At 43.6% G+C, this 13225-nt stretch overlaps 1 protein-coding gene across 1 annotated transcript; it reads right to left on the minus strand.

Annotated features, from left to right (window-relative positions):
* Positions 1 to 595: 595 nt before the first annotated feature.
* LOC115828392 (proteasome subunit beta type-6-like) lies at positions 596 to 11773 on the minus strand. The gene is made up of 6 exons (XM_030792360.1): positions 11681 to 11773; positions 11356 to 11423; positions 10864 to 10995; positions 1661 to 1790; positions 1027 to 1171; positions 596 to 880 (listed from the first exon to the last, which is right to left on the minus strand). Exons 1-6 carry the CDS (start codon positions 11771 to 11773, stop codon positions 753 to 755), a joined length of 696 nt encoding a protein of 231 aa, XP_030648220.1. The 3' UTR covers positions 596 to 752.
* Between the last annotated feature and the right edge of the window lie 1452 nt (positions 11774 to 13225).

Consider the following 13225-nt stretch of genomic DNA (forward strand, 5'->3'; position numbering starts at 1 on the left):
ACTATTCATAACCCTTAAAATCAGTCACATTTTCCCCCTTTCTCAGTGCACATACTCCTGTTCTCTCTCTCCCTGTCTGCCAGCTCATCATGCTTTTTTTTACCAGTTTGTTTAAATATTTTATTACTCATTTGACTGGCTGTAGATGGTCAGACTTGAACATTGGCATCATTGTCCAGGAGACAAATCCATTTATACAGCGTGTTTTGTCAGGGCTGAAACCTGTTTTACACAACCGAGGAAAACGATGTTTGAAATCAGATTCTGCGACTCAGATTATAATCTGTATTTACCTCCTTTTGCTGAGTCTTTCCTCATGATACCTCTTTTTTTTTTTTTTTGGTTGTTTTTATTTTTTTAGAGTTTGAGGGTCTCACTCATATGCTTATTTTATGATGTAAAGCCTGACAATTAAAAAAATGGCACCAACCGAGCGACTGATTCAGGGTCTTTTTGTTGTTGTTGTTTTACAGTGATTTGAAATATATAATTTTGTTCTGATTTTCCTCCTTCCCTTCGAGCACAGATCATAATCCCAGCGTCAAAAGATAACAAAACGTCACAACGCTTTGAGAACCCACAAGTTTAATAAACATTAAAATACTTTCCAAAAAAACCTGAAGAGTAACTGTTACATACGACAGGTGTCTGCCTGACGGCATTAACGATGAGTAACAGACAGAGCGGCTTGGCTAACAGAGCGGGTCTGTCATCCAGTCCAGACGCCCTGATGGGACGCTGTCCATTCCAGTCTAAGCACTGGAAAATTTGGGCAGCTTATTTCCCAGAACCACACTCCTCTCAAGACCCGCCTCTGTAATGGCGGCCAGTCTGGCCACGCCCCCTGATGACCCGTCACGTTCCATCGCCAGCGTCAAAGCTATGGGAGAGAAGACCATGTATTTAGTCAGTCAGATATTTCATTTCATTACCACACACATGCAGCATGTGCACTAACCCGACCACAACATTCTACCAGCGCTGGGACAACCCTACCAGAGGCCCCACGCGGGTTAGTCCACTTACCCTTAGTGACGAAGCGCAGACACTCGTCTTTGGTCATGCCTGGCTTGTAGTTAGAGTCCATAAAGCCATAGATATAGGAGCTGCCTGACCCCCCAACAGACACTGGCTGTCTCACCAACATCCCTCCCATGGGCACAGTGTACACCTCACAGAGACAGAGACAGAAAGTTACGAAAAAGAGACTGGGAGGGGTATTAAAGAAGGGGGAAAGAGAGAGAGAGATGAAAGAGAGAGCGGGGGAGGTATAAATTGAGAGAGAGAGAGAGAGAGAGAGAGAGAGAGAGAGGGGTGGTCAGGGGCACACAGGAGCACAGTACATGGCCACATAGATCAGTGCCACACTGACTGATGTGTGAGGTCAAACACACACGTGTCTACTGACATTACTCAGCTTCTATCAGCCTGGAGAGGGTTAGTATTAACTTTATGTATATTTTCAGATAACACATCACCCCTTGAACATTCAACATCAAAATTCAGTATACAGATATACAGTATTCAAATCTAACATGCAATGTCCCAACAATACATACATCTCAGAACATTTAACATGTATTGGAAGAGACTTAACATGTATTGGAAGAGAGCTAAAAAGACAAAAAAAAAAAAATTTGAGTGTGTGGGGAAAACTCACCTGTCCGCCCCTCCTTTTGTCCCACCCTGCTATTAAGATCCCAGCCATCAGCTCCTCTCTGTACCTATAGCACAGCTGCTTAAACAGATTGGCGGCCGTCAGAACCAATGGGGGCTCATCCAGCTCAATACTGCAGAGGGAAGACAGAGGTGGCAGGAGTGAGTGTGAATACTGACCGTTTCAAACAAATATAGACAAGTTTATTTAGTGACAAACTCGCTCACTGAACACCTGCGATGTGAGGTTAAACAAAGGCGCAACCTTTCTCAACCGATCTAGAGCCATAAAACAGCAGGGTTTTTTTCTTCTTTTTTTTTTTTTTTTTAAGTGAATAACCAGTTGTAGGCTCTTACTCCAGATGAAGTGAACAGTCAAAAATAATGAATAGCTCTCATTAATTTCATTAGTGAGTTGGTGCACCTGTACTTCTCATATTTGGCTACAGTAGAAGCGACACTTAGCTATCACACATATTCACCTGTAACAGTTGTAGTCTGACATTTCAGCCGACATTATAGGTTTACTAGTTTCACAACAAAGAAATTTAGCCGTTTCTACATCAGTGGTCCAACAACTTTGACCTGGGGATCAATAAAGTGTTATCTCATCGTGTTATCTTAGCGATGGGAATTCCGGCTCTTTTCAGCGAGCCGGATCATTTGGCTCAGCAATAAGAACCGTCTCTTTCGGCTCCGGAGCGGTTCTTCATTCAGTACCACTTCTGGCTTTTATAATTCAGGCAAATTTAGCATATTTTTGACCTATGATTGGTATGTGTGCATGTATATCACTTAAATTATTCAATGTAATTATACTTAACCTTGTAATTTCCAGAATACCATTATTTTACATCATGTTTGGTATAAAAATATTAACATAAAAACATCAAACACTACAGATGTGTATTGAAGGTTTTATGTATAGTGAACGTTGTAAATTAGCGTTTCGCTACAAACACTAAAGACAGTGCATCTGCTCCTTATGCATAAATGTATGTTACAGTTCTAATGCTGCTCTGATGTCCGTATCAAATAAACACTAAAATAAATAATAAACTATCCAAAACACACACCATTGTGTCGCACGGCACGCGCATCAGCACAACATTCAGTCTGTACATCGAGTGCCCATGGCCGAGCAGTGTGGCGAAAAGACCATCCTATTATTCTGTCTTGTATTACTTAACAAAAAAAATAAAGAAAGAAAAAGAGAAATCAGCTCTCAGACGGGAGCAGGCACCCATCGTTCACGTAAAGCAGCCGGCTCATACAACCGACTCCTTCGCGACAGACATCACTACTTTGAGGAACTTTTAGGATCCACATTAGATCTTGCTATAATGCTATTACCTAGCATGCTAATTGACTTGCGTAACAGTTATGTTTTTGTTTTCTTGGAGGAACTCGTGTTTTGCTCATTGAAACGGTCTACGCTGTTTTAATTACGAGACAAGGGGTTCTGTTTGGCAAAATTAATTTAACTGTTTTTTTTTTCAATCTGAACTTGCCGTTTAGATCATTTATATTTTTGCAAATTTATAATTCGTGTACCTGTTTCGTGTCATCATATCGTAAACCAATATGAACACTTCATAAATCTGATTACCCTCTGTTTATGCTATTTTACATTATGCTGCAGACTCAGCGCCTGTTCAAAGTGGTCGTGATTTGATAGCGCTATTTGTGTACCATGGTTTCGAATTGTAGGTGTTGAATTTTGAACACAAATAACTAAACACTCATAGGACGCTTCTGGGTTGTAGCACTTTAGAGTCTAATCAGGATTATTTTCGTATTCGAGAGACGACTAAAAAAAGGAACGGTTTGAGCGTCATAGTCGGTGATGCCATTAAGGCACAAACACTCCGGGGCTTCCAACGACATGCGTCTCGGGACAGAGGCCTTCTGTAACGAGGATGCGCCATGGACAACGGCACCACGAACAGAAAAACGGTACCAGTACTTTCCTTTTTACATGTCTACAGTCGGCAAGACAGAGAGACAAACAAATTCTCTTTAAATATATGTACACACACATATATATAAATAACACATAATCTTTAAAACTCTGTCCATATATATGTGTATATATGTAGAGAGAGAGAGAGGGAGAGAGACAGATATTTGTATTTGCTCCGTATGTAAAATACAGCCCACAGTTTCTCCCTACCCACTCTCTGATGTCTACACTGGCTTGTCCCTTTCTCTGATGCTCTGGCCAACTCTGCCATTAGCCGGTCTGTTCTGCTCATCTCTCCTCCTCTGCCATCTTCTGTCTGTTAACCAAGTGCACACTGGTGTTTCACGCTCTGTATCTGAACACTCCATGGGCATGTTTCAGGAAAACTGTCCCTGGACCACTATGCCTGAGAGGAGGACAACCTCTGGGTCCAAGCTTCCAGCGCTGCGTGGAGTCTCACTGACTCTCTCCAGGGGAAACTTGGGTGAAAAGGTGAGTTGATTCTTTTAAGAGTCGTGCCACGACATGAGTATTAATAGTGATGTGTTGATCATTTCACTGGGCACTTATCATATTATCAGAATTTCAGTGCGCCTTTTTTTTTCTTTATCAGTTATATCAGGACAGCTGCAGTTTCAACCTGAGTGATCCCAACTGCTTTCTGATGAAACCGAGTTATAACAGCCTCCATGACCCAAACCTCCGTCAGTTCTACCATCAGGAGCACAGGCGTGACATGCTGCTGCAGAGAAATCTAATTACGCAGGACAATAAAGTAAGTTTTCTCCTGCACATCGCTGTTTAGTCTCACACGGTCAGTCGGGTAGACATTTCTCTGGTTTTGTGAGGAGCAGGTCAGTCAACAGGCTTACATTCTAACGTAGGCTTATTATTCAGGCCACATACTCTCTGATTTCCTCAAGTTCCTTTCTTATTTTAATTTTGTTTTCCCTTTTTAAACTTCAACATCACAACGGCAAAATCAAAATAAATAACATTACAGACCCTGTAGCACCCTGACCAGGAGTACCACAGTCCAACCCACCAATTCCGTCCAGTGTCGTGTCTTCATACAAAGGCTCTGTCTGTATACACATATAAACAGTCTACCACTGCTCAGTGGTATGATATGAGATGTTTATGAATCCTTATTAAAGAACACAAGAGATGTGTGTGAATAAACCGCGTCAGAGATTAGCCAACGAACTCCACGTAGGTGTTTTCAGAAATCGCATACGTGGACATGTTGTATTATGTTGGTTTAGAAAGTTATGATTGTTTTTCAAGGTCATTTGCTCCCTGAGAGAGTATAACAGACATCGGCAGTACCTGACGACTATTGAGAATGACTGTTACCAGGAATGCTCCAAACAACAGGTAACGATCCAATGACCGTTTGTCACTCACTGACGCTTGACTGTTTATCTTGAGGAAAAGATTTATAAAGGTGTTCATCTCTTTTTAAAAATGATGTTTTATGTTCTTATACCCTCCCCCCTTTTCCTGTTGTTAATGGGGGTTTCTTTTTTTAAAAGAAAATAATAGGAAAAGGAATATATGTTGTGTTAAACATCCTATGCCATGCTCGGTCTGATACTCATTCTCCGTTCCAGAGGGAACTGGTGAAGAAATTATTAAAGCTCAAAGAGGAAGGAGTCATTGAGAAGAGCGTCAGTGTCTCCGACCTGATTCTAAGTCTGCTGAGAGAGACAGCACAAGAGTTCAGAAAGACACGACATCATGGACCCAGGTAAAACCTGTTAAAATCAGACCAACACAACACCGTGGACCCAGGTAAAACCTGTTAAGGAGAGAGAGACAGCTTTCATCTTGGTCTCTGCTAGGACAGGGGCGACCTCATCCACTAATCCATCACTGACCGGCAGGGGCTTACGCCAAAAGCTAACGTCCATCTGACGTCCAATTTGTCGTGTGTTATATTAGCATTAAGGAGAATCTGTCACTTTACCTGTAGAAAGGTAAACTGTCATAAAAAAAAGGCAAGAAATTGATTTTTCGTTGCTATGGTCACTGATTTTTTTTAGCTGCTTTGATCATTCTAGAACTAGAGTTCTAGAATCTCTCAAATAACTATACCTTAAAAATAGAACACAAATGCATGACGATCCCTAGCAACCTTCTACAAATCAAGCTGTTGAAATCCTATGTAATGCGTCTCTGTATTTACTGGCAGAATGATCCGTTCAGACTGCATGGAAACAGGCTGTACTCTGAAAGATCTGTGTTGGTAAAGAGAGACATACAGAGCTCTAGTATAATTATGGTTTTGTAAGGTTTTTTTTTGTGTGTTTGTTTTAAAGAGAGCCGCGTAGAGCAGAAAAGGTTGAATGGTACAAGAGGAACAGGCAGGAGGACATCCAGAAGGTAAGGGGAATATCCTCTGCAGTGCCAGTAATATTGGGAAGGGTGTCACAGAGAGAAGCTCTATGGAGGAATGTTGGTAGGATTATTAAGGTGGAACTGACTCAGTTGGATAAGGCTCCAAACCTCCACAGGGCTGTTGGTTTGAACCTCAGGTGAAAGGTGAGGGATTCTTACCTGGTACCAGAGGGTGAGAGTTTCTCATGTTCCTCTCCTTCCTCTGACCACTACAGCTCTGTCCTTAGGCAGAGCATGTGACCCATGTCAGACCACATCCACAAAGTGACATTATGGTCCCTTCTGCCCCAACTGTGCTTAAATACAAACTTAAAGAAAACAGAGCTGGTATTTAGACAGTGTGTTGAGTAATGTTTCATTCAGAGACTTTCACACAGTCTCTCTCTCTCTCTCTCTCTCTCTCTCTCTCTACATATTTTGGAAACTGACTCCACAAATGCTGAATTGTTTCCACATCCAGTATCAGGACTGGATCTCCAGACAGGGCTACTGGATAAAACAAGTAGAGCGAGAAGTGAAACGGGAGATGAACAGAGAGAAAAACCTGAGGGAATTCCAGGCCCGAATGGATGATAAGGTACAGTCACTGTCAACCAGTCATACAGTCAGCCTTCAGTCACATGGTACAGTCACTGTCAACCACTCATACAGTCAGCCTTCAGTCACATGGTACAGTCACTGTCAACCAGTCATACAGTCAGCCTTCAGTCACATGGTACAGTCACTGTCAACCAGTCATACAGTCAACCTTCAGTCACACACTGTCACTGTCAACCAATCATACAGTCAGCCTTCAGTCACACACTGTCACTGTCAACCTTCACAGACACATAGTACAGTCATACATTCAACCTTCACAGACAATCTTATGGCACGGGACATAAGATTGCCCTTTAACACATGAACCCAAAAAAATGCCCTTTAACACATGGAACCTACAATGGGAGATTCTGTGCCCCACAGAGAAGAGCCTTACTGGAGAAATATGCCGCCCAGCAGAAGAAGGTCCAAGACACAATGGGTCAGTGGCAGGACGCGGAAAATTTGAGAAAACACAGAATGTTTTCGGACAGAATAACCCAAGGTAAGGACTGATGGTAGGATCCATCATAAGTTCATCAGACGTTTATGGTTTTAAAGACAGACTGGGACTGAGACAGTATATCAAATGTGTCTCTTTGAAGAATCTGTACAGCAACGCCCGGTGATGTCTAGAAGAGTCTCTCAGTATCGTCTAGCTCCTCTGCCACAGAAAGCCAAGCCTGCTGAGACAAAAACTAGCACTAAAGATCAGGTATGGGCATCGCCATGTGGAAACTGTTTTTCCTGTCTGTTTGTAAGGGTTCAAATTCACAGTCTCTACTCGCAACTCCCCACAGTAATAAAAACACAAAATAAAAACTGGCCAAAAATCAATTAGACATGTGGCCCATTTTAACATATTTTTCATCGTTACTTTTACCATAGACTTTCTCCAAAGGCAGACAGATGCCAGGCATTGGTGCTGCTCCCTCTACGCAGGGTAACCCGAGATCTTCAGACGCAATGCGGTCTGGAAAGGTTAAGGGGCTCGGTGCTCTTAGCAAGACAGCTGCCCAGGAAGGAGCCCGTGTCGCCAGTGTCAAAGAGTTGTACAGAGACAGTGAGGTTAAGATTACTGACGCACTGAGACGCTGTGAGGAGACAGGTCTAACCAGCGCTTTCACAAAGCCAACTACAGCAGAAGAACCACAGACCTGCACACACACCCAGTCAGACGGCAGACTCCAGTTGCCGGTTATTCCGGGTGTTCTAGATTCTGCAGCCACCGCAGCGTTCCAGCAGCTGTTCATGGAGTTCATTCAGAATGGAACAGATCTCCACAAATCAAACCGAGGATCTCAGGAACACAGTGGTCACCAACTGCTCAGTGAACAAATGGCACAGTGCATGTTGCAACGCATCTCCCAAAGGATCAGTCCCCTCATAACTGATACAGAACCTGGAGACAGACTAGGAGGGGAACACCATGATTCGGTGAAGGCCAGTATCCATACTGACCAATCAGAGAGCCAGTCAGGGAAGGAAAACATGCACTCTGACCAATCGGAGGGCGAGGCAGGGAAGGAACACATGCACTCTGACCAATCAGAGGGCGAGGCAGGGAAGGCCGGTATCCACTCTGACCAATCAGAGAAACAGGCAGGGAATACCAAAGCAGAGCTGGACAGGTCTGAGATGATGTGGGTCACTAGTGCCTTACCAGATGTCAGTGCTCAGATAATCACAAAACTGTGCACACATCCTGAAACCTCTGTAAAGAGAAGCCAGACTACCCTGGCGACTATAGGGAACGTGTTTGAGAGCGCACAGGCTCCTTTAACGAATGGCAGTATCACAGCTGCTGATGTTTCCGGTGATCTCATCGAGAACATCTGTGATCGGACTTTTGGAGACGTGGAATCAGTTTTCGACGGGGGCCTTAAAGGAACATCTAACCCTGTCCTGCAACCCGTGAGGAGCAGCAGTCACATTTCTGGATCCACAGCCATTCTGACGCCACCTACAAACACCCTGTGTCAGAACGCTGAAGTTTCCTCTCTGAAACAAAAGAGGGATAGCAGAGACGCTTCAGTGGCTGCTGCCTGTTCCTGTGTGGACGAAACAGAGGAAGAAAGACCTCGGGCTCTGGAGGCGACGGAGGATGTTATCAGTGCACTGGTAAATACTGAGGAGCCTGTCAGCAGCTCCATCCAATCTCTCCGAAAAGATTCCACAATCGGGCGGGACAGTATGGACGTCCCAGCTGATTCTGGTGGCACCGGCATTGTCTTTGATCCGTCTGAGGCTGGACTTACAGGCCCCATGGTCCGAGACTCCGGGGCTTTGGTTCCTTCCTCAAGAAATGGGGCCACACTCATTAATTCACCTGAGAAAACCAAGGCACTGGGACACGCTGCGGAACAGTCTCTTGTGTCAGCAGAGACAGAGGCTATGAGTTTGGAGGCTAAAACTTTCCAGAGAAATGTGAAACATCTGAAATCAAACGGAGCCTTCCGGCTGTCAGGCAGTATTTCGCTGAAAAAAGCCAAACTGTCACTGTCTAAGATTCTTTCGTTTCCTTCAAAGCCACAGCTACAAGCTGCAGTGTGCAGGACCAAGAGGGTACCTTCACCTGACAATGCAGTACATTCTACCAGCGCTTCATTAGAAACCAACAGTAGCAGGGCAGTCTCTCTGAAGACAAGCCAGGTTTTAGTCGAGGCTGTGAACACCCCCACAGAGGGCTTGAGACCAACAGCCAAGACAAACAGTCTTCACGAAGCTCCGACTGCCACTGAGAGGATCACCAATCCTAATCAAACCAACCTTAATCTTCATCAAGCAGGCACCGTCCACCCAGAGTCCAGAGACCTGCTCAGTAAGAACTTTGGACTTTCCCTTGAACCTGTGGAGACCACAGCACAACCTGAATGCCTGCCATCTGAACACAGGGCCAAGGCCTCAGGCGAGGAGCTAAGCAAAAAATCAAAAGCGTCCATTTTCATCCCAACAAGATTACTGGTTCCATTAAGACCCTCCAGGCCTCCGTCCGGCCGGTCTGTGAGAGCCAAGAGACGGAAGCGTGGGTCACCTGACCTTCACGTGCCAAAAAGCGTCGATGCTCTCACTGCCGCACCATGTAAGACCTCAGAGTTCAAATGGTCGTGGAAGCGATTTAATCTACCCCTGAGTGAGAAACCACCGAAACAACAGGAAAACTCTCATTTGCTTTCTCTGGATTCACTGCATGACTCTGAGACCCCGTAGCCAGCCCAATTAGGCTGAAACAGAATCCAAACAGATCAGACTTCTGTTCTCAAATTCAGGTCCTGCCTCCAACAAATCGGCTCAAAGTACATCCTGTTCACTCACAGAGGGGATACACAAAGATGTTATGATTTTTGTTTAACAATTAAAAAAATAATTATATTAATAAAGTAAATAGAACAGGGAAACTAAGGCCTTTATTGTGCTGTGTTTTTCACCATCGCCATGGTAACTTGGGTTCTTTTACTATCATGCAAGCATTGCCCTTTTCCAAGGCAGACAGCACTTTTTCTTTATGGGACATCTTTCAGTTCTTCTGTCATGTGCCACATGCTTCTCCCATACTCAGTAAATCCATTGTTGGTTAAAGAACTATAAGGTGTTTTGACAGGGGCTTCACAACGAAAATTCATGACCTCCTCCCCACAGGTACATCAGTACAGTGTAAACTAGCTTTTTTTTTATTAGACATAAAAATAACACACTCAGCCCTTAACGTTTCCTCCATTCTCCTGTTGTTAAACACGTCTTTATAATACAAGACAACTTATTGCGAAACCATTAACGTACACAAGCCACTGACTAAATCACCCTTCTATACTCGCCCCCTTTCGACTCTATCCTCTAATTCACTTCTTATCACTCCACGATATGACCTGCACTTCCTTAATTTTCCCCATAAACGTATGTTTATACTGACCTGTGAGCACTGACTCATTTTACCAAGTAGATTTATCAAGCGCTTAATTGTGACACACAGCACATGACAGCTTGTAGCACTCGTGGTTCACTCCATCATTTTCCTTTAACTTCCCTGTGTGTGTATCTAGACACTGATAATGAACTTAGCAGTGGCACCTGTGCAACAATCTGTTCCTCAGTGGCTTGGTTTTGTACTTTGCCTGTATTGGAAGTGCTTTGGATCAAAGCGCCTGTTAAACAGATAAATGTGAATGTGTTGCACCGTGCACAAACAGACGTCATGTGACGTTTCATGATTCTGCAGTCTACACCAGGTCCCTGTCTGCATGTAAAATACCAACAGGTGGATGTACCTGTGGAAGCCCAGCTGGTACGTAACAGCATCCGCTATGGCCTGAGTGTCCGCCGCCGAGCCGGAGCGACAGCAGAAGATGCTGTCATGAATTGGAGTTAGCTTGTCTGTCACCCGGTTAGCTATATACGCCCTACAGTGAAAGGAAGACTTCAATTAATGTGCAAAATTAATTTATTCCTCGTATAAAGAAGAGTCTGGCCCACCCATAGATTTCAGCTGAAGGAATCACCTTGGTACTGTAACACAGGTCAGATGAATACATTTGGTCTCTAAAGGGTGAACGTCTAGTTTAACTGCATCAGACAGCCCTTCTGATCATATACATAATTAGGTGTATTCATATGAAAAGACACAGAACGTCATTTTCTCGAGGAAAAAAAAAGAAAGAATTTCTTTAACCTAGTTAGCTAGTCTTACAAACATAGAATGTGTATATCTGCCATTTAAACACACGTGACAAAACTCAGACACACCTGTTAGTACTACATACCCTGTTGTTGTTCGGGAGTCAGCTCCAATTACCACGCCTCCGTCAAACTCCACTGCCATGATCGTGGTCTAAAATAACAGTGTAGTTTTTGAAAGACAACTCATTCTTACCATTCATAAAAGGTATGTGAAAGCCGAGGACATGAGTGCTAAGTTCAGAAACCTTAAATAATATAGATGTGAATGCGCTTGTTTTTGTTATGTAGCTACGCCAGCTAATTGTGCAATATCACAGCATAAATACAGCAACACATACACAGCGAAGGTAAAGTGAATTATTCAAGCAACTGACAGTTAAGTGTGAGAAAAGTTTGTCTCATTCTCACCCCCGTGCTGACTTCCTGACTTTCCCAGTCTGGTACCAGATCATTGTTATAAGATAAATATTCGGGACGGTTTGCGGTCATGTAAGCCGCCATCTTGTTTGACAATATATCTCCAATCTGTGGCTGTGTAAAAACAACTTATCCAACGGAGCCCAATATCGCCACCTACGGTACAGGCGGGTACAACATTACAGTAGGGCAGGGTAGGCGGCTTAGTGTAAAATGGACGCACACATGACAGTGCAGTTTTCATCCCAGTGAGAGAAGATGATTCAGTCCTGATGCACTACTATCGATCGAAATAAGGCTTTAAAAACATGTAGTGAAGTTTGAGTGTCTCCAGCCCCCATTAACCACACGTTTTAGCAGCTCCACTGCAGTATTGATTTTGAGAGAGAGAGAGAGATTTTAGCTTTCAATCAGTACTGGCCTTGCCTCTTTTGTGTACCACAGAGAAGGCTGGCTCTCAGAGCAATTTCATGTGTGTTTTATGTTCCGGTCTCAGTCAGTACTTGTTTTTTTAGAGAACAAAGTTACACTATAAGTTTCATGCACTGATCAGACTGATGTCACTTAAGGGGCTGAACAGGCATTTGGTTCATATCTACCAATGAGTGATCTGAAAGACAGTAAATGATGGGGGCAGAAATTCACCTGCAGTCCTGCACAAAGCAGCTGTTCTCATGTGATTCAGAACTGTGTGCAAAACCATGTTATTTAGCGTGTGTGTGTGTGTGTGTGTGTGTGAGAGAGAGAGAGAGAGAGAGGCCCTGTTTACACCTTGCATTAAGATCCAATTTTGGTGACCCGATCACAAATGGACAGCTCAAAAGTACAGGTGTAAACGCATCCATTGAGGTCGCATCGAGATCCGATCACTCAGACCACATCCGGAGGTGGTCTAGACCACATATGACCACATTCTTATAGCAGTGTAAACGCGAATGCGAACTTGACCACATTGAACGACCGCCTACTCAATTGATGTCCTCTGCTTACGCGGAAGTACGAACTCACTCGCGTATGTAGCCTGTAGCATCATATTAAATTGCGACAACAGGCAATAACAACGACAGGCAAAATGGATATAGTTTTGATTTCTTCTTCTACTTCTAATTTCCGACAGACTAGGAACGGAAAGTGCATTGATGCCTCCCGCCGATTCAAAACAACAACGTTTAACGTGAAAAAGCTTAACGTGGCTTAATGTCCCAAAACAGCGATCAATGATCACCAAATTTGACTGACATCTCACATGTTGTAAGCACTATTTCTAATAAAAAAAGAAAGTGAAATTCGGTGAAAGGTGTAACATTTTGGAAATGATTTACGTGTTTATTTGTGTATAGAGCGAGGAAGTGAGATCCGATCTGAAGTGGTCATTAAAGACACGGATTCTAAAGCCAGGTGTAAACGGACGTACTTAATGCCATCCATTTGTGATCGGATCACCAAAATCGGATCTTAATGCAAGGTGTTAACAGGGCCAGAGAGAGAGAGTCTGGCAGTTAGTGTGTGTGTGCGTGTGTGTGTATGTGTGTGTGT

Source organism: Chanos chanos, chromosome 15 (assembly GCF_902362185.1).
Source record: "Chanos chanos chromosome 15, fChaCha1.1, whole genome shotgun sequence".
NCBI classification, from domain to species: Eukaryota; Metazoa; Chordata; class Actinopteri; order Gonorynchiformes; family Chanidae; genus Chanos; species Chanos chanos.

Excerpts from the sequence above, each read along its gene's own strand:
- LOC115828392 (XM_030792360.1), bottom strand. The coding sequence starts at position 11,773 with ATGGCGGCTTACATGACCGCAAACCGTCCCGAATATTTATCTTATAAC. Across the intron at positions 10,996-11,355 it reads GACTCCCGAACAACAACAGG|GGCGTATATAGCTAACCGGG; the intron begins GTATGTAGTACT and ends CTTTCACTGTAG. Across the intron at positions 1,172-1,660 it reads ACAAAAGGAGGGGCGGACAG|GTGTACACTGTGCCCATGGG; the intron begins GTGAGTTTTCCC and ends TGTCTCTGTGAG.